At 43.2% G+C, this 21,639-nt stretch overlaps 1 protein-coding gene across 1 annotated transcript in view; it reads left to right on the top strand.

The window, feature by feature from the left end:
* Nucleotides 1-21,639, top strand: part of doc2g (double C2-like domains, gamma) — a gene marked incomplete at its 5' end in the record, with an annotated part of 68,754 nt that extends 47,115 nt beyond the window's left edge. The window contains 3 exons of the mRNA XM_083765511.1: nt 16,027-16,108; nt 17,416-17,512; nt 21,042-21,639. Of these exons, the coding sequence (XP_083621637.1) occupies nt 16,027-16,108; nt 17,416-17,512; nt 21,042-21,181 (319 nt within the window). The 3' untranslated portion in view covers nt 21,182-21,639. The remainder of the gene's footprint in view (nt 1-16,026; nt 16,109-17,415; nt 17,513-21,041) is intronic.

The raw sequence follows: 21,639 nt of genomic DNA, 5'->3' as shown, positions 1-21,639 counted from the left end.
TGGCTGATGAGTCTGACACAATATGCAGATTTAAAATATTGAAAAATATCAGATCTACAAGCTCATAGCGCGGCACCAAGTGCCGCGCTATGAGCTTGTAGATCTGATATTTTTCAATAGCCAAAGTATAACATTTATTTATTTATTTGACAGGGACAAAGCTCATTAATCAACATGTCAGTTTTCACATCAATGTAAATGCATGGGCCAGAGTTAGCCGAAGCTAAATTTCATCTGTAGTCCCTGGGCAAGATCTTAAAAAATGAATGATAAAAAGGACAAAGTGTAGTGTGCCTGCACACAACACCATGCGTTGGTGCCATGTGTGTATATGTTCAAGCACCCAACACTACGACCATACAAAAACACAATACAATACAGATAAAAGAAAGACAAAGTGTGGTGTGCCTGCACACAACACCATGCGTTGGTGCCATGTGTGCATTATGTGCAAGCACCCAACACCACATCCATACAAAAACACAATACAATACAGTACAATACAGGAACAGATCAACATGGTACAGGGGACAGAACAACGGCAAGTGAAGTGAGAAATGACACCGGTGATGCTTAAAACACCAAAAGGGGTTCCCGCCCAGAATTCAGTATTTAAGTCCGACGTCATTTTGTAGTGCTACGCTACGTCCGGGTCCAAGTGGCACCAGCTCCCGTCCGCATCTCAATGTAAATTGAATATCTAAACGCGTGAATCTTTTTACAGTGACGTTATTTTTCAGAAAGGAAACCATTGAGGGTTAAAATGGGTCTTAATGCTTCCAACTCGAGTAGAATTATTAATGTTTTGTACAAGTGTCCATGACAACAAAAATATATGATGTGGAGACAATAAAGACTATTATTGTCTCCACCAGGCCGAAGGCATGTGGGGAGAGTATGTTTTGCACTTCGTCCGTCCGCGTGTCCGTCCGTCCGTGTGTCCGTCCGTGTGTCCGTGAACAGCTAATCTCGGCCACCGTTAACCCGGTCGATGCCAAATTTTGCACACACACTCCCTGGATGCCAACGATGAACCTCTGCCCCAAACTTTCCAGAACGGCCTGTTATAGCGCCACCAGGAGGCCGCTTTGTGCAAAACAAGTTTTTTCACAGTACACCTACAGATTTTGTCCAAACATCACGCAAATTAGTACACAGTCTCTCTAGAGCCATTCAACGAAACGCGTCTTTCAGATTTCTCAGACTCCATCCTGATTGGTTAAGATTGGCTTCCAAAGTTCACAGGAGTGCTCAGTTTCAAACAAAATGCTGCAAATCATGAACACATCGCGTGATTTCCGTGAAATTGTGCACGCACATTCCCACTAGGCCGAGGACGAAATGCCACATGAACAATTTCAACTCAGCCTCAAGGTGGTGCTATAACTGGCCGAAAAGTGTTTTTACCTCTAACTGCACGGATCTGTGGATAACCTGGTGGAGACCTGTGCCCAGAAGGGCACTTTTTCTAGTTATCATTATTATTGAAGGTGGCAACAGTCCATTTGATCGGTAAAATATTTCTGGGGTATATTTAGAATGTGTGCAGGCTTGAGTATGTTGAATCTAGTTTGCATTATGAGGATTTATTTGACACAATAAAATAAAATGGCGATAGTATTCCATGTGGGACAGACGGCCTGTCACTGTCAGATTTGGGAGAGCAGCGCAGCTTTGTTGTTGCGAGGAAAGCGGTAAAATTAGACTTTCGTGGTTGTTTTCGTCTCAGATTTAGTCCGACGGAGCGTCACAGTATAACTCCATGGGGACACAAAAGCGACACAAAAGTAGGACCCGGAAGTATCTCAGGAGGGGGCGCTCACGTCACAGCTAAAATACTGAATGGGTTAAACACTGTTTGCTCTTTTTTAAATTGCTCAAACCGGCCTATTACGGAAACTTTTAAATCACCCTCCTTCTCCTTGGCTCGCTGCCAGTTCCATCACCACGGGCCCACGCAAAGGGACGGGTCATTATGTGACCAGGCATGATCAATCCACTTGATGATGATGACCAGGTGTGATCAATCCACTTGATGATGATGACCAGGTGTGATCAATCCACTTGACGAGCTGGGCGGCCTCAACCACAGATGCTTTCTTTCCCTGTGCTTTCTGTCTCCATTTTCATCCTTTTCTGTCTCCATCACTAGCCATGACTAGTTTCTTTGTTTGAGTACTACACAATACTAGACACAACAACAAGGTCACACAAAGCAAGGAGCACACACTTTGTCATAAGCTGTTTGGATGTATGGACTGACGAGGACAGAAAGTAGTTTAGTTTTTTACACTCGTAGGCGTTTGTGTTCCCGCATAACATCCGTGTATAATGATGATGTCACGCAGATACCCTCTATTTAAACAACATTTAATAGCAATAATTCATATCCCAAGCTTTTTGATCCTCATAATCATTGTATCACTGTAATCACTGTGATCGTTGCATACAGTGATCAGTATAATCATTGTATCACTGTAATCACTGTGATCGTTGCATACAGTGATCAGTATAATCATTGTATCACTGTAATCACTGTGATCGTTGCATACAGTGATCAGTATAATAATCATTGTATCACTGTAATCACTGTGATCGTTGCATACAGTGATCAGTATAAGCGTATATAAATATCCCAGAATTGACAGTCATAGTTCTATGACTTAATTCTCGCATATCCAAACTAAACATTTAGGGCTCTATTTTCGTCCATGCTAAACCCCTTATCTCTAAACTACTTTGCCTTGTTTTACTATTTTGAAAAACATTTTCGAATAGTTAAAATAGACAATCTTTAACTGTTCGAAAATGTTTTTCAAAATAGTAAAAAATAATAATAAAAGGCAAAATAGAGCCCTTAGTTTCTAGCTTTGTTGCTGCCTTTGGGGCGTCGGTAGACTCATGGTCATCTCAGAGATGTTTTGTTGTTTGTTATTATTTAGGAATACCCCATTGAGATCTATGGGTAGATTTTGAAGGTGCGTTTTACCAATGGAAATACATAAATTGGCCTCGCTCTGCGCACATTCGTATTATGAAAGGCATATCGGCCCGTGTTGAACGCACTGGCCCGTGTTGAACGCACACACATTATGGCTTACCGCGTTCCTGAATATTTTAGCATTGTGGGAGTGTCCATATGTTAATTATTTTCGCTTTGCGCAATTTGCTATTAAGCCCCTTGACTTAAAGACACTCAGCGCATAACGATTAGACGTGGGTCTGACCACCTCATAAACGCAACAAGCACTGTTTGATTTTACACTTGAGCGGCTCTGGAAGGCTGGTAGAGTGTTGCCATGTCTGTTTATTATAAGCGGCTTCTTTTTCTGTAAAGTTGCTTGTAAATATTGGTAGTTGTACTATTTTGTGGTTGCTTTTCTTGTTTCTAAAGTGGTTATTTGGGCTTTTCTCCTAATGTTGTTTAAACCAGTGATCCTCACACAGCACATTCCCATGTCAAGGATCCCCAGATGAATGCATTTGCCCAACTAAGGACGGCTAATCCAAAAATTAAATTAAAAAAATCCAAGATTACTTTTGAAAATAGCAGATCTATACCAGCTCACAATGCATCACATTCATTCATTAAAACTATGAACTCTGACTGCAGGGGGATATATATAATGATCATTATAACAATGTGCAAGAACATATTTAAAAAGAAGGAAGAACTTTATATTTGTGGACAATCAAAATATGTTTTTTTATTTTAATGTGGTGTCATTAAAAATTAATCTGGATATGGCAGACTCACATGGCACTTCATTTAAAATAGGTTACAGACCCCTGTTATATGCGCTTATTTGTATAGACCTATTTACTTGTTTCTATGAGATATGGCAACAGCCTCGTTTTGCGTCTTTCTTTTTTTTAAATGTTGAGATTAGAAACGGCCATAATTCTTTCATTTCTCAACCTTAAAAATAAATAAAAACATCTCCATAATCCGTGGGAAGTTTGCTTTCATATGCTATATATATATAGCTATATACACCCGATTCAAGTCTTCTTCAATAAAATGCTACGAGCGAACTCAGCGAAGACCATACCATCGGGGCCACAGCATTACGCAGCACGCATTCAACTCATTCCTTCGTCGTGACTTGAATGAAATAAAATATAATAAACGTTATTTTACTGGTGTTTTTCAATAGAAACAAATAAAGAGCGTGTGTAGGCTACTGTGTGCAAGTGCAACAGTGCATATACATGCATGCACTAGGCTATATTTCTTCCGTGTCGGGATGGTGATTGAGCTCTTCAAGTTCACAGCCCGTTTGTCTTTCATAAAAAAACGTTGATATTAGCCTATAAACACTCATGGTTCTCTCATTTCTCAACCGTTTTATTAAATGTAAAAATCTCCATATTCCTTAGGAATCTTGCTTTCATTCGCTGTATGGTACATGGTTCTATCGTTATCGAATTAAACAATATCAAACGAACATGGGTTAGACGATTCTGGGAACATTACGCATGGATTGCCCGCAGTTCCATTCCGATCTGAAAGGTATAGCTGGGTCTGTTCTTTTGAGGCATAAAGGTGATAGCATGCAGTGCAATAGGAATAATTAACCCAAATGTGACAAAGTCATGTCATGTCTTCTATGGTGCCAGCCTGAAGAAATGTAATACCACGATCCCCAAAGTGCGCATTCCGTATGTGACATCAGCTGACTGGTAAATAGAATAGTACGGACATGTTGATTGGGTACGTCTCAAACACGCCTTAAACACACCCATGACTAATTCAAGGCCGTTTTGCGCACTCCGCGGGGTGTCAAAAGCGCTTCTTAACATGCCCAAAATTGCAATATGACATACCACACGCCCCCAGATCATAATACTGTAATTAGATTAGTAATATAGAAGTAAGTAAAATAGAAGTCCTAAATCAACCCCATAGTATCTCATTTTCGAGAGGGTCCTAACTAAGAGGGTCCTACAAAGGAAACACCTCACAAAGGAAAAGAAAAAAAGAAAGAGAAAAAACACAAAACAAACACAAAGACAGACACAATAGGCAAGCACAATAGCAAAGAGATGGATCATTTTTTTCATTAAAAGAAAAAAATGTGTGGCCATTTCGATATCAGATGAGTTGTGGGAGGAGGAGGAGGGCCTGTCTAGTATTCAGAGCTGTTCTATCAATTCTAGATAGTTTGATACAATGTGAAAGTATTGCACTGACAGATTGCATTACTCCAAATCTAAACTTGGTAAAATGTACCCAACAGTCTCCCCTATAATGATAGTGTGGTATTGCAGACGATTCTCTGTCTGGCAGTGTCCAGTCAGTGTTGATTTTCGTCGACTAAAACTAAGATGAAAAATGTTTGTCGACTACCTATTTTTCACTGACGAAAACTACATGGAAACTAAATTAAAACTAAGCTATGGTGACTCAAACTAAAACTAAATATACTGACAATAGACTAAAATGTTAGGAAGGGACTAGTGGACAAGAGATCCAGTATAAGTCATTTTAAACTTGCATTTTACACTTGCATGCTGAAAATAGCCGATCTACATGCCTTGTGAGCTTGTAGATCAGCTATTTTCAGCAATTGTAAAAACAGACATTACGACGGCATCGACGTCCACCAAAATCTTATGACATTTAGTCGGCTAAAACTAGACTAACACTAAAACATTCCAGGTGACTAAAATGTGACTAAAACTAAATGAAAACTATTGAAGAGACTATGAACTAAAACTAAAATCTAAATTTGCTGTCAAAAACAACACTGTGTGCAGTATAATAGTATGTAATGTTATGAATAATGTGAGAGAGATGGAGTAATCGGAGCGTTTTGTGAGTGGTACCCAGGTCCCTTTTATAAGTGACTGACACCATATGTGACCAAATTTGACTGAGGGACTGCCATTGGATTTTTTATTTTAATTTTCGTTTTTTTCATGTCATATGAAAGCAGGGAATCATAGCTTCAAATTGACATTGGTTGTTCAGTTTGACCCACCAGTTTTGGAGATATGGCTTATAGAGTAATGTCTTGCAGAGAAACGGCGAGTTGAGAAAACAGGCTTGAAAGGTTCACTTCTGTGGTCTCTATCATTACACCTAGCTACATGTGTAAGCATTTTTTTCATATTTACATGTCTATTTCAGACATGCTCTAGTATGTGAAGAGTCTGCCTGTGCTATTAACTCATTTTGGGGGGACAAATTATATATATTCTCCTCTGGTGAAAAGCTGGAATTTGCGCGATGGCAGGCTCTCAGTCAAATCTGGTCACATATTGTTCTGATTTATGCTGAGGAAGGCCTGCCCTCCGGGCCGAGACGTCTGTGTGTTGTCTGTTGCTTGCAGCATGCCGGTGGGGAAAAATCCCATTGGATACAGTGCCTTCGGAAAGTATTCACACCCTTTCACTTTTACCACATTTTGTTTTGTTACAGCCTCATTTCAAAATGGACTAAATTCGTTTTTTTCCTCATCAATCTACACACAATACCCCATAATGATGAAGTGAAAAAGGTTTTCTCAAATATAGTATTCACACTCTTGACTTAGTACCAAGTTGAGGCACCTTTGGCAGCAATTACAGCCTTAAGACTTTTTGGGAATGATCCTACAAGCTTGGCACACTTGAATTTGGGGTATTTTCCCACTTTTTCTCTGCAGATCCTCTGCAGATCCTCTCAAGCTCTGTCAGGTTAGACAGGGAGCGTCGCTGAACAGCTATTTTCAGGTCCTTCCAGAGATGTTCAATGGGGTTCAAGTCTGGGCTCTGGCTGGGCCACTCAAGGACTTTCACAGAGTTGTCCTAAAACCAATCCTTCGTTATCTTAGCTGTGTGCTTGGGGTCGTTGTCCTGTTGGAAGGTGAATCGTTGACCAAGTCGGAGGTCCTGAGCACTCTGGAGCAGGTTTTCATCCAGGATGTCTCTGTACACTGCTCCATTCATCTTTCCCTCTATCCTGACAAGTCTCCCAGTTCCTGCCGTTGAAAAACATCCCCACAGCATGATGCTGCCACCACCATGCTTCACCGTAGGGATGGTATTTGCCAGGTGATGAGCGGTGCCTGGTTTCCTCCAGACCGAAGCCTCTCCTCAATAAAAGGCACATGACAGCCGGGCGTCACAGTGCACTTGGAGTTTGCCAAAAGGCACCTAAACGACTCTCAGACCATTATTAACAAGATTCTCTTGTCTGATGAAACCAAAATAGAGCTTTTTGGCCTGAATGCCAAGCGTTACGTCTGGAGGAAACCAGGCACCGCTCATCACCTGGCAAATACCATCCCTACGGTGAAGCATGGTGGTGGCAGCATCATGCTGTGGGGATGTTTTTCAACGGCAGGAACTGGGAGACTTGTCAGGATAGAGGGAAAGATGAATGGAGCAGTGTACAGAGACATCCTGGATGAAAACCTGCTCCAGAGCGCTCAGGACCTCCGACTTGGTCAACGATTCACCTTCCAACAGGACAACGACCCCAAGCACACAGCTAAGATAACGAAGGATTGGTTTTAGGACAACTCTGTGAAAGTCCTTGAGTGGCCCAGCCAGAGGCCAGACTTGAACCCCATTGAGCATCTCTGGAAGGACCTGAAAATAGCTGTTCAGCGACGCTCCCCGTCTAACCTGACAGAGCTTGTGAGGATCTGCAGAGAAAAAGGGGGAAAATACCCCAAATTCAAGTGTGCCAAGCTTGTAGCATCATTCCCAAAAAGTCTTAAGGTTGTAATTGCTTCCAAAGGTGCCTCAACTTAGTACTAAGTCAAGAGTGTGAATACTTATGTACATGTGTTTTTCCAGCTTCTTATTTTTTTTATAAATTAACAAAATATTTGAGAAAACTTTTTTCACTTCATCATTATGGGGTATTGTGTGTAGATTGATGAGGAAAAAAACGAATTTAATCCATTTTGAAATGAGGCTGTAACAAAACAAAATGTGGTAAAAGTGAAGGGGTGTGAATACTTTCCGAAGGCACTGTATGTGTGTGTAGGTATCTACCTGAACTGAACTGTTGCACCCGTGACTTTATTACTTTTGGATTACTCAATGGAGTGCTTCTCTTCTCTTCCTTTCTTCAAGTGCCCAGTAATCCAGTAATAGCCACTTTCTGAGGATATAATTGGTTCTCCAGAGTCCAGACAACTGGAAAGGGATATCCAGCCAGATTGCTGTTTAGCATATATTAGGTTGCTCTTATGAGACAAGGGGTGCCATTTTGAAGATCCGTTTTACAATGGGTTAATACATAAATTGCCCTCGCTCTGCGCACAATCGTATTATGAAAGGCATATCGGCCCGTGTTGAACGCACACACATATGGCATACGGCGTTCCTGAATATTTTAGCATTGTGGGAGTGTCCATATGTTAATTATTTTCGCTTTGCGCAATTTGCTATTAAGCCCCTTGACCTAAAAACACTCGGCGCATAACGATTAGACGTGTGTCTGACCACCTCATAAACGCAAAAAGCACTGTTTGATTTTACACTTGAGCGGCTCTGGGAGGCTGCTGGAGTGTTGCCATGTCTGTTTATTATAAGCGGCTTCTTTTTCTGTGAAGTTGCTTGTAAATATTGGTAGTTGTAGCCTACTAGTTGTGGTTGCTTTTCTTGTTTCTAAAGTGGTTATTTGGGCTTTTCTCCTAATGTTGTTTAAACCAGTGATCCTCACACAGCACATTCCCATGTCAAGGATCCCCAGATGAATGCATTTGCCCAACTAAGGACGGCTAATCCAAAAATTAAATTAAATTTTTCCAAGATTACTTTAGAAAATAGCAGATCTATATATATACCAGCTCACAATGCATCACATTCATTCATTAAAACTATGAACTCTGACTGCAGGGGGATATATATAATGATCATTATAACAATGTGCAAGAACATATTTAAAAAGAACTTCATATTTGTGGACAATCAAAATGTTTTTTTTATTTTAATGTGGTGTCATTAAAATTAATCTGGATATGGCAGACTCACTATCTAGAAAATAAAAACATGGCACTTCATTTAAAATAGGTTACAGACCCCTGTTATATGCGCTTATTTTTATAGACCTATTTACTTGTTTCTATGAGACATGGCAACAGCCTCTTTTTGCGTCTTTTTTTTGTAAAATGTTGAAATTAGAAACGGCCATAATTCTTTCATTTCTCAACCTTAAAAATAAATAAAAACATCTCTTCTTCAATAAAATGCTACGAGCGAAGACCATATACCATCGGGGCCACAGGCACAGCATTAAGCAGCAGCATTCAACTCATTCCTTCATCATGACTTGAATGAAATAAAATATAATAAACGTTATTTTACTGGTGTTTTTCAATAGAAACAAATTATTTTGAGGCATAAAGGTGACAGCATGCAGTGCAATAGGAATAATTAACCCAAATGTGACAAAGTCATGTCATGTCTTCTATGGTGCCAGCCTGAAGAAATGTAATACCACGATCCCCAAAGTGCGCATTCCGTATGTGACATCAGCTGACTGGTAAAGAGAATAGTACGGACATGTTGATTGGGTACGTCTCAAACACTCCTTAAACAGACCCATGACTAATTCAAGGCCGTTTTGCGCAATCCACGGGGTGTCGAAAGCGCTTCTTAACATGCCCAAAATTGCAATATGACATACAACACGCCCCCAGCTCATAAATCTGTAATATTATATGTCATATTATATTAATTGCTTAATGGAGCCCAAGGGGCTGTATTTTGCGTGTCTTAAGTACCAGGTCTTATTCCCTAACTTGAGTAAACTAAAGACCTGGAGGCGTGATCAATGCCATTTGGCTATTCTGAGTGGCCAAAGAGCATTGATCACGCCTCCAGGTCTTTAGTTTACTCAAGTTAGGGAATAAGACCTGGTACTTAAGACATGCAAAATACAACCCATAGGCCCTTGATCCTCCCCACCAAAAACACATGCCTAATAGCAGGTATATATATGGTGGCTGCCAAAAAAATGTGTCAAGAGATGTCACAACAAAATGCTCTCTAAGCTCCAACAAAATGCTCTCTAAGCTTGAACAAATCCGTCAAGACGGACAGAATACACGAGCTAAGTTCCAAAAACATGTTAAATTAATGCCATTCCTGGCAGTGCTTGTTCTGTATATCTTGTTGCTATGGTGCAACTGTGTGCATCTTTCACTAATGGACTCATAACTATATGTCTAGGTCGTCCTCAGACGAGCCCTCCATCGTTGCTTCCACCCGTCATCTCGGTTCTCCGTATACATCTGGCCAGTTCGTTGGTGCTTCTTTGTGCTCCTGCATCGTTCCTGAGTACATCCATTGGGACGTCCTCGTGACCGTGTGTTGGTTCCCACAGCACCAATTTAGCTGGCTGGCACTCTGGCAGCTCTGGGTGTCTTTGGCAGTGTCCTGCTATAGTCTCATTCTCCTGGCTGCTATTCTCTGGCTCACCCCGTGGTATTCCCTCATACAGAGTCTTGTTGGTAACATGTGTATTCTCACCCGTGGTATTCCCTCATACAGAGTCTTGTTGGTAACATGTGTATTCTCACCCGTGGTATTCCCTCATACAGAGTCTTGTTGGTAACATGTGTATTCTCACCCGTGGTATTCCCTCATACAGAGTCTTGTTGGTAACATGTGTATTCTCACCCCGTGGTATTCCCTCATACAGAGTCTTGTTGGTAACATGTGTATTCTCACCCGTGGTATTCCCTCATACAGAGTCTTGTTGGTAACATGTGTATTCTCACCCGTGGTATTCCCTCATACAGAGTCTTGTTGGTAACATGTGTATTCTTGCTGATGTTAAGTACTGCACGCAGCATACTGGTGTAGCACCGGTCTATAGCATTGTTGTTTTTGGCAGCAAATTTTGATTTTAGTTTTAGTAATATAGTCTCTTCAATAGTTTTCATTTAGTTTCAGTCGCCTGGAATGTTAGTCTAGTTTTAGTTGACTAAATACCATAAGATTTTAGTCGACTAAATCTACAGTTGATTTAGTCGACTAAATGTATTTTGGGGGGCCTTGATGCCGTCGTAATGACTGATTTTACACTTGCTGAAAATAGCCGATCTACAAGGTCACAACGTGCCGCAGCGTGACGCGTTGTGAGCTTGTAGATCTGTTATTTTCAGCATGCAACCAAGTGTAAAATGACTTATACTGGATCTCTTGTCCACTAGTCCCTTCCTAACATTTTAGTCTTGTTTTTATTTGTTGACGAAATTGTCAATATATTTGGTCTTAGTTTTAGTCGTCATAGCTTAGTATTCGAACATTTTTCGTCATAGTTTTAGTCGACAAAATCTGACCACTGACCATGCCCTCCATGCAAGTGCCTTCCTCACTTTTAAGATCTTACTTGCGTTGACCCATGAGCCCACGTACTTGAAGTCCTTGACCTTCTTCAGCTCATAACTATCCCTGCTTTCATAGTCATCCGTGTGTGTGTGTGTGTGTGTGTGTGTGTGTGTGTGTGTGTGTGTGTGTGTGTGTGTGTGTGTGTGTGTGTGTGTTGGGCTTGCTTTTCTGTAATTTGATGTCTTGTATTGTTGTGGTGTGTCTTGTATTTGATGAAAAATCTAAATAACGTATGTACTGTAGTATATATATATATAGTCTTATAGTGGCTGAGTTATTCATTTTTGCATTTTAGCAGCCAGGGAGCCTTCAATATTTATTTGAGACAACATACAGCTGTCAAATATTTCCTGCTGACTAAACAGGCTTTCGTATTTCATTTCGGCACTCTCTCTGCCTGCGTGCGTGCGCGCGTGTGCAAAGCCTGGGTTTGCAAAGTAAGCAGTTATTAAAAAAACAAAAAGAACAACTAAATGTATCTCTGCTGTTGGAACATATATCCAACATGTCTATCCAACTTTACACAACTTTACACCACATTCAGTTTTTCCTCTAGCATACCATGCGGTTTGTTGTCTGCTCCCTTCATGCAACGCTCTCTCCTGTCTGCCCGGCCCCGTCGGTTATTATGACTCCCATGCCTCTTTTTAATTGCACCTTCATTATCCATCCTCTTTAACCCATTTCGACCGAGACTGATTCTACAAAGTGCCAACACTCCCCACTGACGGGTAGTTGCCCCCCCCTTTTGATTTACATCAACAGGGCATGTGAGCTCAAACCCACAATTCAACATTTTGGTTTTAAGATGTTGATATACATTTTGTATTCATCCTTAGGACACCAAATCACACCTTGGAGAGCATGAGTGTCTATTTCAAACAAAGTGTTTTTTGACTGGGGGGGGGGGGGGGGGGGGTCATATTTTGACAGCAGGAATGTCATAATTTGACCCCCCAGTATTAGGATGTATCAGGATGTTGATATTCATTCATCAGCCAACACTCCCCACTGACAGATAGTACGAGAGAACATCAACCGGTCAAGACATCACACACAGCAGTTTGTCACAACATGCGATTACGGATATTTGGCTCTTCAAAGGAAGTGTTACGCGCGATAAAACCCTCGCAGCACGCTATTAATTAATGGCGGCGGATTAAGAGTTAATTCTAATGTGGGTATTTTAGTAGCTCCAATCAAACGTATTTTTTTCACGAGTCGTCCATTAATAGTGTCCTGGTACTCACACATGCACCGTTTGTCACCCTCGATCTGCATTTTCAAAAAAGTGTACAGTATTTGTTAAAATGTTGTGGGCAGTGAGCACGCCCACCAGTTCATTAAGTATGCCTGGTTTGCCTGGTGGGTGATCCACCTGAACTGAAGCCGCACCCACAGCTGTAGTTGTATGATAAAGGGGGAGGGGTTAGGGGAGGGGCTGATAGTGTGGTGTCACTATATTACTGTTTATTTCATTGGCCTGTTTGACTGTCAAGGGTTTAGCCTCCAGGAAGAAACCCTAAATACAAAGTTAATACACCATTGCACATAAAAACGACTCCAGGGTGTCAGGGTGTAATGAAGTACTGTCTCCTCATAGACACATGACAAATACAAAAATTGTGGCACTCCATCTTCAAGGCCATTAGGCCAACATGTACTGTATGTTGGGACAGGATTCTAGGCTGATTCATGGGTAGCCTACATGTGCTTTGGTCTGGATTTCTCCTTTAATTGGGAGGTGCCTTGTACCACACATGGGGTGTCACAGGGTATCTGAAGGTGGGGGTGAGATGAGCGTGTGCCGAATTTGGCGTTTTATAAATTTTTGAGTGGTGCAGCCACTCCATTACGGAGCTATGTTTGTCCCTGGGTCCCTGTTGGTCCCTGTGGGTCCCTGCCCGGGTCCGTCTGTCCGAGCACGAAAATAGCTTGGTTGGTTTTCACCACCACATCTCGCTGTTGTGCAGCCTAACACATGCACGCACGCCAGTAAACCTAGACCACTGGGTACTTGGTGCGTCTTGGAAAGTCTGGTGACGCGAGGTTGATTAGGTGCGTCTTCTATTCAATCTAGGGGGACGCGTTCTAGCGTGCACGCACATGCACCGTTCCGTTCCGTCCCTGCGCGTGCACGTCAAAAAATGACTGGTACCACGTAGGGTTGGGATTCGTTAGGATTTTAACGGTTCCGGATCCTTCCCGGATCCCTCTTAACGGTTCCGGTTCCTAACGGTTCCCTTAACGGATCCTAATATTATTTTTTCCCCTTTTTTTCTGACATAAATGATGCTTATATTATACCTAACCTAACCAAGTACATAATAAAAACAAATTAATTAATGAAATTATTGAAAATGCACTTTACAAGTATGAGGTGGCACTATTATTTAAACTTCACCACCACCACCACCAGCTAGCCACCACAACAATATCATTTTTACTCTATATATTGCAATTTGCTGTATATTAAATACAGTACACATTGCAATAATGATATTGTTGTGGTGACAAATGTTGTCTTTAATGTTCAGATTAATTTAATATGAAGGACCCCTTACCCTAATGGAAACAAATTGTGCTTTCTTGGAATAAAAAAATCCTTTTAGCAGACCTTGTATTGAACTGTAGGCTACGTTCCTGTGCTTTTTTCTGCAAACTGTTTATAAAGTAGGCTAATCAATCTATGGAGGTATATGCACCTAAACGCTGGGCTCTCAACAGTCACGCGATTAATTTAAAGCCAAATCAAAAGCAGTTGAGTTGCTTATAAGTTGTAAAAAATAAGTGCAGAAAATTGATTTGGCATGATTCATAAAATATCAGACAGAAAGACGTCGAGACATTGGCGTTCTAAATTAACACCATTAACAGTTGTACAATACACCTAATGAAAAGCTCTGTAGACATTAGTAGTTTTTATTTTCTATTACGTTACTAGCCTGGGGAAAGTGAACCAGCCTTGCATCATCCTCATCCCCCGCCGGCTGTGGTGGAGCTGCGGGGAGTGTGAGCTTTCCGCATGGCTCTCAAACGCGATTTGCCTAGATTATTCTCGTGAGTTGTGGACTCGTGTAGGCGTATTGATTTTGAGTTGTTTCATCAATGTGGACGTGCAACTGGTACAAGTTGCAACAACCTTTGCAGGGAACTATAGCATAACATTTATTCCACTTTGCGTGCTCAGCCTCAGAGTCATTTCCCTCTCTGTTAACCACACTTTGGAGATCTCTTCGACATCACTCGCTCCGTGGCGGTGAGCGGTCGCTGAATGCACAGAACAGTGGGCGTATCCTCCCCGACCCCACACACTCCTTTAGGTGGGGTGACGTCACCTCAGGCTCTGCTTGCATGCATGCACATTGCACAGACACAGCGGAGCTAAATGACGACTGATGAGAACCGTTTGGGGAACCGTTAATAAAAAAACGATGGAACCGGCTCCGGATCCGCAATGTCGGAACCGGGTCTGAAATGGACCCGGTTCCGAATCCCAACCCTAGTACCACGGCGTGGTACTGCGTTCTACGAGCATGACACCACTGCCTGTAACCACACCCCCCACCCACCCTCTCATTCTCCCTTCCTCTTCCCTCCTCTTCTTCATTCTCTCCAACTAGTCCTCTGTCCTCATACACCCCCCTGCATCACTCATTCCTATCCTGGTGATGAGACAGCCCCGAGCCTAGCCCAGAATCAGCTGTCCTAGTGAGGATTTGTCACTGCTCTGAGGGGTGAAGTTGGGGGAGTGAGATATCTCTCACTGCCGGAACATCTTGACGTGGAATTTATGCTGATGATGACAGTCATTGCCCTCCGGGAAACCTTCTGTCGCCTCATTGCTAGATAATATTGTGGAAAATAACAGCATGGCTTTTCTCTCTCTTCACCCTCGCCTGATAAGAAGTCATATTCATTCTGGTGACTTTGTCTGTCAGGTTGCTGTGAATACAAAGTTGTAGTTTTGTTTGGAACAACTTTTCTCTCAACTCTCAACTTTACTGAGTATTTATTATTACTAGTTATTAGTGCTGTTTGTTCATTCTGGTGACTTTGTGTGTCAGGTTACTGTGAATACAAAGTTGTGGTTTTGTTTGCCTAGATCTACGTAACAAGAATTACTGGCAGCTTTGGCACTGCATGTGTGAGAGGATTGAAGACCTTTCTCATGCCTTCTCCCACTGCAGTTCTTGCTGTATCCAATACGTTACATTTTGCAACCTGTAGGCTGCCAGCCTACAGCCATAGTGCATCATATCAAAATCATTACGTTGTGTGTATCTTATATGATAATTTACCAGTTCATACATGGGCAACTGGCGGCCTGGGGGCATATAGTGGCCCTCTGGAGTGAGTGTGACTGTGGAACTATAGTGGCCCTCTGGAGTGAGTGTGGAACTATAGTGGCCCTCTGGAGTGAGTGTGGAACTATAGTGGCCCTCTGGAGTGAGTGTGGAACTATAGTGTCTCTCTCTCTTCATCATCAAAGTTGCCCATCCCTGAACCAGTTGACTCTGTATACTTGCTTTGCCCTTAATTAGTTCTCTGAAAATAGGAGATCTACAATGACGACGTATTGCGTTGCGACTCGCGGCGCGTGGTGTTAGATCAGCTATTGTCAGCGAACGTTCCGCCCAGAACAGGTTCAAGTGGTCAACTGTCTCTTTTGGTTCCTTGTTTTTTCAGTCTCCTGGGGCCTGAAATGGGGAAGAAGTCCAAGTACAAGACCACCGTAAAGAAGAAGACTCTCAACCCAGAGTTCAACGAGGTAGGTATACGTCCCAACCCAAGTCTCTGCACAAACCAGCTATTTATTGGCCAAATTATCCTTTGAATTAGTGACCCATTATTCAGGCCTAGTACTTCTGCACACTTCAGTGTCTAAACTAACCAGATGTTATATTATGTTGTACTTAAAGAATATTAATAATAATGGTGCATTAATATAGCGCCTTTATCCAAGGCTGTTTACAGAGATTGTGCATTAATACATTCACCCATTCACACATGCATTCACACACCAGGAGGAAACCATGCAAGGCACCAACCTGCAAATCGGGAGCAATTAGGGGTTCAGTCAGAGTCTTGCTCAAGGACACTTCAACACTAACTCTGGGGGAGCCCGGGTTCGAACTGGGAACCTTGCGGTTACCATCGGCATCCGGTCACTTTACCTCTGAGCCACGTATACTTTATATATTTCCCATACAATTGTGAGCATAGCCCACGGGAAAGCCCCCTTTTAATCTTTACCGTATAGACAGCATCCAACAGAATATTCTGAACTATATGAATATGGCATTTTTAAAGCAAACAATATATACTTTTAAAGAATAAGTTTGTATTTGAATCAATCTGTGCGGTAAAGTATGTAAAATCTGCAGTGGCTGGAGGTGGTCAACCTGCTCTACTGTTGCAAAATGTCAACCTTTTATTTATTTTATTTATTTGACAGGGACAAAGCTCAGATACCGTGGTATCTGGAAGAACACCTAATGGTCATCTATCTCTCCATCAGAATGAAGCAATGCTTAATGTTTAAACTTTAGCATTGCGTGCATGTTTCGCCTATACTGTATAAGTGGTTCCCAAAGTGGGGGTCCGAGGACCCCCAGGGGTCCTTGAGGGAGTTCCAGGGGGTCCCCAGCTAACTGATAGTTAGGAACCAAATGGACCCTTGTGGCTCTAGTCTGAGAGTGTACAAATGGTACAAATTTGGTTCCATTTCTACACTCTGAGTTAAATTAACATTGATGTTACAATATCAATTGGGGTCTCAGAGATAGAAATGCCATTAGATGGGGGTCCGTTGCATATCAAACCGGGGGGCCCTTGAAATGAAAATGGTTGAAAATCACTGCTAGAGCCGTAACAATCTTCTCTTATGGGGGTCCCTGGCATATATTTTCAAATGGGGCGACCACAGGCCAATGAGTATCAGTTTGGGGGTCCTTGGCATGAAAAGGTTAGGGAACCACTGGTATATACATAGTGACCTGCCCAAAAATACCAGGGACACCAGGTTTAACGCTGAGGCCTCATGGTGTGTTACTGTGTGTACTTGCCTCTGTACAGGAGTTTGCGTATGAAGTTTCCCTGGACCAGCTGGCAAAGAAGTCCCTGGAGATCTCAGTGTGGGACTATGACCTCGGAATGAGCAACGACTTCATAGGTAGGCTGCGAGGGCACGCACACACGCCAAGAACACGGGAAGGAGAGAGGGAGAGAGAGAATTGTGAAGAGGGTGATTGAACATGAGTCTTTTGAATGAACACAGACAAAAGGAGTGACACGGTTGGGAGAGATGGGCTTTGGTATAATTAAGAGAAATAAGGGCCTAAATGATGAGGCTTGAGAGAGGAGAGCGCTTGAGTTGAACAAATTAAGGAGAGCCATGCATGCAAGGGTGAGTGAGTGAGAGAGGACAAGTGGACACGCAGGCATTAGAAATCAAAAGGGAAAGCCCTTGCTTTTCCCTTTGGGCTCCTAGCTCGGCACACCAGAAAGATGCAGCTCTGACTGACTGGCATGCACGATGCACGGCCTGCCTGGTGTGTGTGTGTGTGTATCACAGTCACATGCACAGTCACATGCACGGCCTGCCTGGTGTATGTATCACAGTCACAGAAATGTAGAGCAGAGCAGTGCAGCGCAGCGCAGCACGGGGGAGCGGGGGGAGTGGGGGAGGGAGTGCAGGCGCTGTGAGGTACAGAGAGAATGGATTACCGCCCTGGGAAGCTCCAAGGCCCTGAGATCAAAGTGGGTTCCCTCTCGATCTGGCTCTGCGCGCGTCTGTGAGGGTTGCGTGTGTGTGTGTGTGTGTGTGTGTGTGGGGGGGGGGGGGGGGTGCTGATATATGGGTTGAGTTGAGTGAGTTATTCGTCTTGCTTGGATAAAAGGCTGGTCTAACTTATACAGCCCCGGCGCTCCCCAAGGCCATTATCATTTTACAGAAGCTACGACACGAGGGCCATGATTTCTTAATTGTAGCAGGGAGAAAAAAAGGCAGTTTACCTGTACATGAGAGAGACGGAAGGTATAAGGCAATTCAAGGGAGTAATAAAGAGTAAGTGTGCGTGTGTGCGTGCATGCGTGGTGTGCGCGTGGTAGACGGTATGTCTGTACATCTTCCCCATCTGTTCCGTCGTGTCCATCAGGAGTGGCTCATCGCTCTTCCGTCCCCCGTGTCTGTCACACTCAGCGACCATTCATCACCGTAGCGAGCGCCCGCAGCGGCGCAGCCTCACCAGAACACCGTATCGATCTAGTCCAGCTATAGGTGCGGAGGCAGCAAGAGAAGACATGCAGGGGGCGGGGGTTAGGAGGAGGGAAGTGTTGTATTCAGACAGCTTATCCAAGAGAGAGAGAGAGAGAGTGGCAAAGAGAGAGAGTTTAGTCCAAGGATAGAATATATCTAGGCGCTAAAGCACAGTTAGCCTCGGGGGACAGCTATAGGCCACGCCCACACATCCCATACTGAGTCCTTTTTGGTCTAGAGTTGTTCCGATACTCGGGCCGATACCACCCTCAAGTACTCAGGTAACTGAGTACTTGATAAAAAGAAAATGCAGATCTACAAGCTCATAGTGCACCACCGAGTGGCACGCTATGAGCTTGTAGATCTGCTATTTTCCAATAGCTAAAGTATAACATAATGCTTAGTTAAAACACCAAAAGAGGTTCCCGCCCAGAATGGGTTAAAAAATCAAGACCCTGCGTGTTCTCTCCTCTGCGTCATCAGTGCCCATACCCTATAGGTGGGGTTGGTGAAAGGGCCTTTCTGTGTCCCCTATAGGCCTATTGGTTATAGGTACCCTTACAGAGAACATGCAGTAATCCTGGTCTCTATACTGCCTCCCCCTGGCCAGGGGAAAGGAACTGGTTGGATTAAACATGTTCCTTCCACACGCTATGTCCAACCAGGGGGAAACTCCCTCCCCTGTCAGGTGAAAAGAAGCAGCTTGGACTCCTCATGCATTGAAGGAAGCATGAGGTCAGTCCGTTGCTCTCCACCAGGTTGGCGGAGGGAGTGTATATTGATTGATTGATTGAAATATTTATTAACAGTTTGCAGAATTACAGTACATTTCAAGCACAAACTCAATACAAAGACTGTTAACTGTGAGTGGACGACCCAATTAAGCATTACACTTGTTTACAAGAGGGTCCACCTTGTTCAATTCATCAAAACATTTAGAGACACTTCTATATAGTCAAAGAACAGAACGGGAATTCATCATATTAAAGGGAGGTAAAAAGGGAAAAGAAACGTATACAGTGAGGGGAAAAAGGGGGGGGGCGGTGGGGGGGGGGGATTCAGATTTTACGGATATAGCGCTCAGAATTACATTAGACACTGGGTGAAAGAAAGAAGTGTGATAAAAAGATCCGTTGACTGTGCAAGTCATAGCCCGGAGAACAGCTCTGTAATGATGTGTGCGGTGTGTCTGCCTCCCCCACCTGCACTTCAGCCCTCGTCTCTGTCACACACTGCCATTTCCCATTTCTCTGCTGTCCGTCAAAAGATTTTTTCTCATCTCTGTTTCGATGTTTGTGTTGTTTGTAGTGATTCCTTCTTCTGTCTGTTTTGCCTCCTCTGCCTGCCAGCCGCTACCCGACATAAAGGGACACTTCACCCTTTTTGCAAAAAAAATAAATAATATACTGTATGTTAATGACGTTGAGAAGATTTAGAACACTTTCCTGGGGGTCTTTATGTGTGTAATGTGTGGTTTTAGCTATACTTCCTGGACTACATGTTGTCTCAGTAAGACAGCCCTCCCCCTATCCACAAGGAGGAGCAGTGCACCAAAGCATTATGGGAATTGTAGTCCAGGAAGGAAGTGAGACCAGTGTCGATGACATCAGAGACACTGGGCTCAGTGGCGGAAGGTTCCTATAACGGCAGTGGGTGCCATTTGACCAATTTATTACCAATCTCGTACACCATTGCTCACGAAAGCAAGATCCTTGACCCAATTACAGCCACTGCATCTCAATTAAAAGGTAGGCACCTTTTAATTAAAGTAAAAGTAGTCTAGGAAAGAAACCCCGGACATTGTTTTGGGATATTTTGGCTGAGATGGAGTCTGTTTGTCAAGTCTCAAGTCAGTGTGGATATTACCCAGCGGCCGGCGGTGTTGCTGCCCCTCCCCTCCCTCCCGGCTCATGGCTCTTTACAGACGGGCCGACGGCACACAGACAGCAGCCTCTCCGCTGACCGTGTTAGTGTTGTGTTGCTGCAGGAGACGGAGTGTGAATGAACCGTGCGGTCACTGGAACAAAGCCACTGTATTAGCATTTGAATACCTGTTCTGTGAACACTGTAAAGGTGTGTGCCTATACGTGACAAAATGACCAGGGGGAGGGGAGCTTCAGCCTTCAGTCAGTGGGTGCTTTTCGGCTTATTATTTTGTCAGTGGGTGCCCTCAAGCACTCCCGGAGTTGACGCCGTTGACTGGGCTCACTGCTAAAATCTAAAATATCTAAAACCACACATTACACACATAAAGACCCCCAACATGTTCTAGATTTTCTAAGCGTCATTAACATGTGTCCCTTTAACTTTCCCATTGCCGGGAGGTTTTCTGACAATGTCCTGTGACTTTCACACTCCCCTGTCCTCTCTCCACCTGTCTTTATCTGTTAATTGCACCTCCTCCCCCCCCCCCCCCCCCCCTGTCTCTCTCTCTCTCGTTCAGGTGGAGTGGAGCTGAGTATAAATGCAAGTGGACAAAGACTCAGACACTGGTTTGAATGTCTCAAAAACAAAGGGAAGAAAGTCGAGTACTGGCACACACTCACACAACAATGTGCCCCGAGCAATGACAAGCCAGACTAAATCAATCACGCGGAATCTAACATTTCAATACGCAAACAAACAAACACCACACATGCACACTCACACGCACACACGGATAAACATACATGTGAGTCATTTACACTGCACATGCACTCTCACATGAAACACTTATCACTGACAGGATTGAAGTATAAAGTCTGGTTTATTCTTTGCTTCATGGTGCTGTCGTTACTCATCGAAAATAACCTGATTTCAATCAACGCCGACACCTTCATCGCTTGGACGACGAGTGACACCGCCCTGCGGCAAAGCATGACTCGGGATTAAGGTCGTAACAGGAGCAAGGGAAAAAAAGAATGATGCAATAACGATGTTGATGTGTAATACCAATAATAACAGCAACATACTACTAATAATATCATCTGAATTCTCCTTCCTTCAAGATGAGCTAAATGCGAGAAAATGTCTCTCATTAAAGTATGTTGACGATGAAAACA

Source organism: Protomyctophum parallelum (assembly GCF_964188405.1).
Source record: "Protomyctophum parallelum genome assembly, chromosome: 5".
NCBI classification, from domain to species: domain Eukaryota; kingdom Metazoa; phylum Chordata; class Actinopteri; order Myctophiformes; family Myctophidae; genus Protomyctophum; species Protomyctophum parallelum.
Note: the sequence above shows the minus strand (reverse complement) of the source record. Positions and strands in the feature narration are given on the sequence as shown.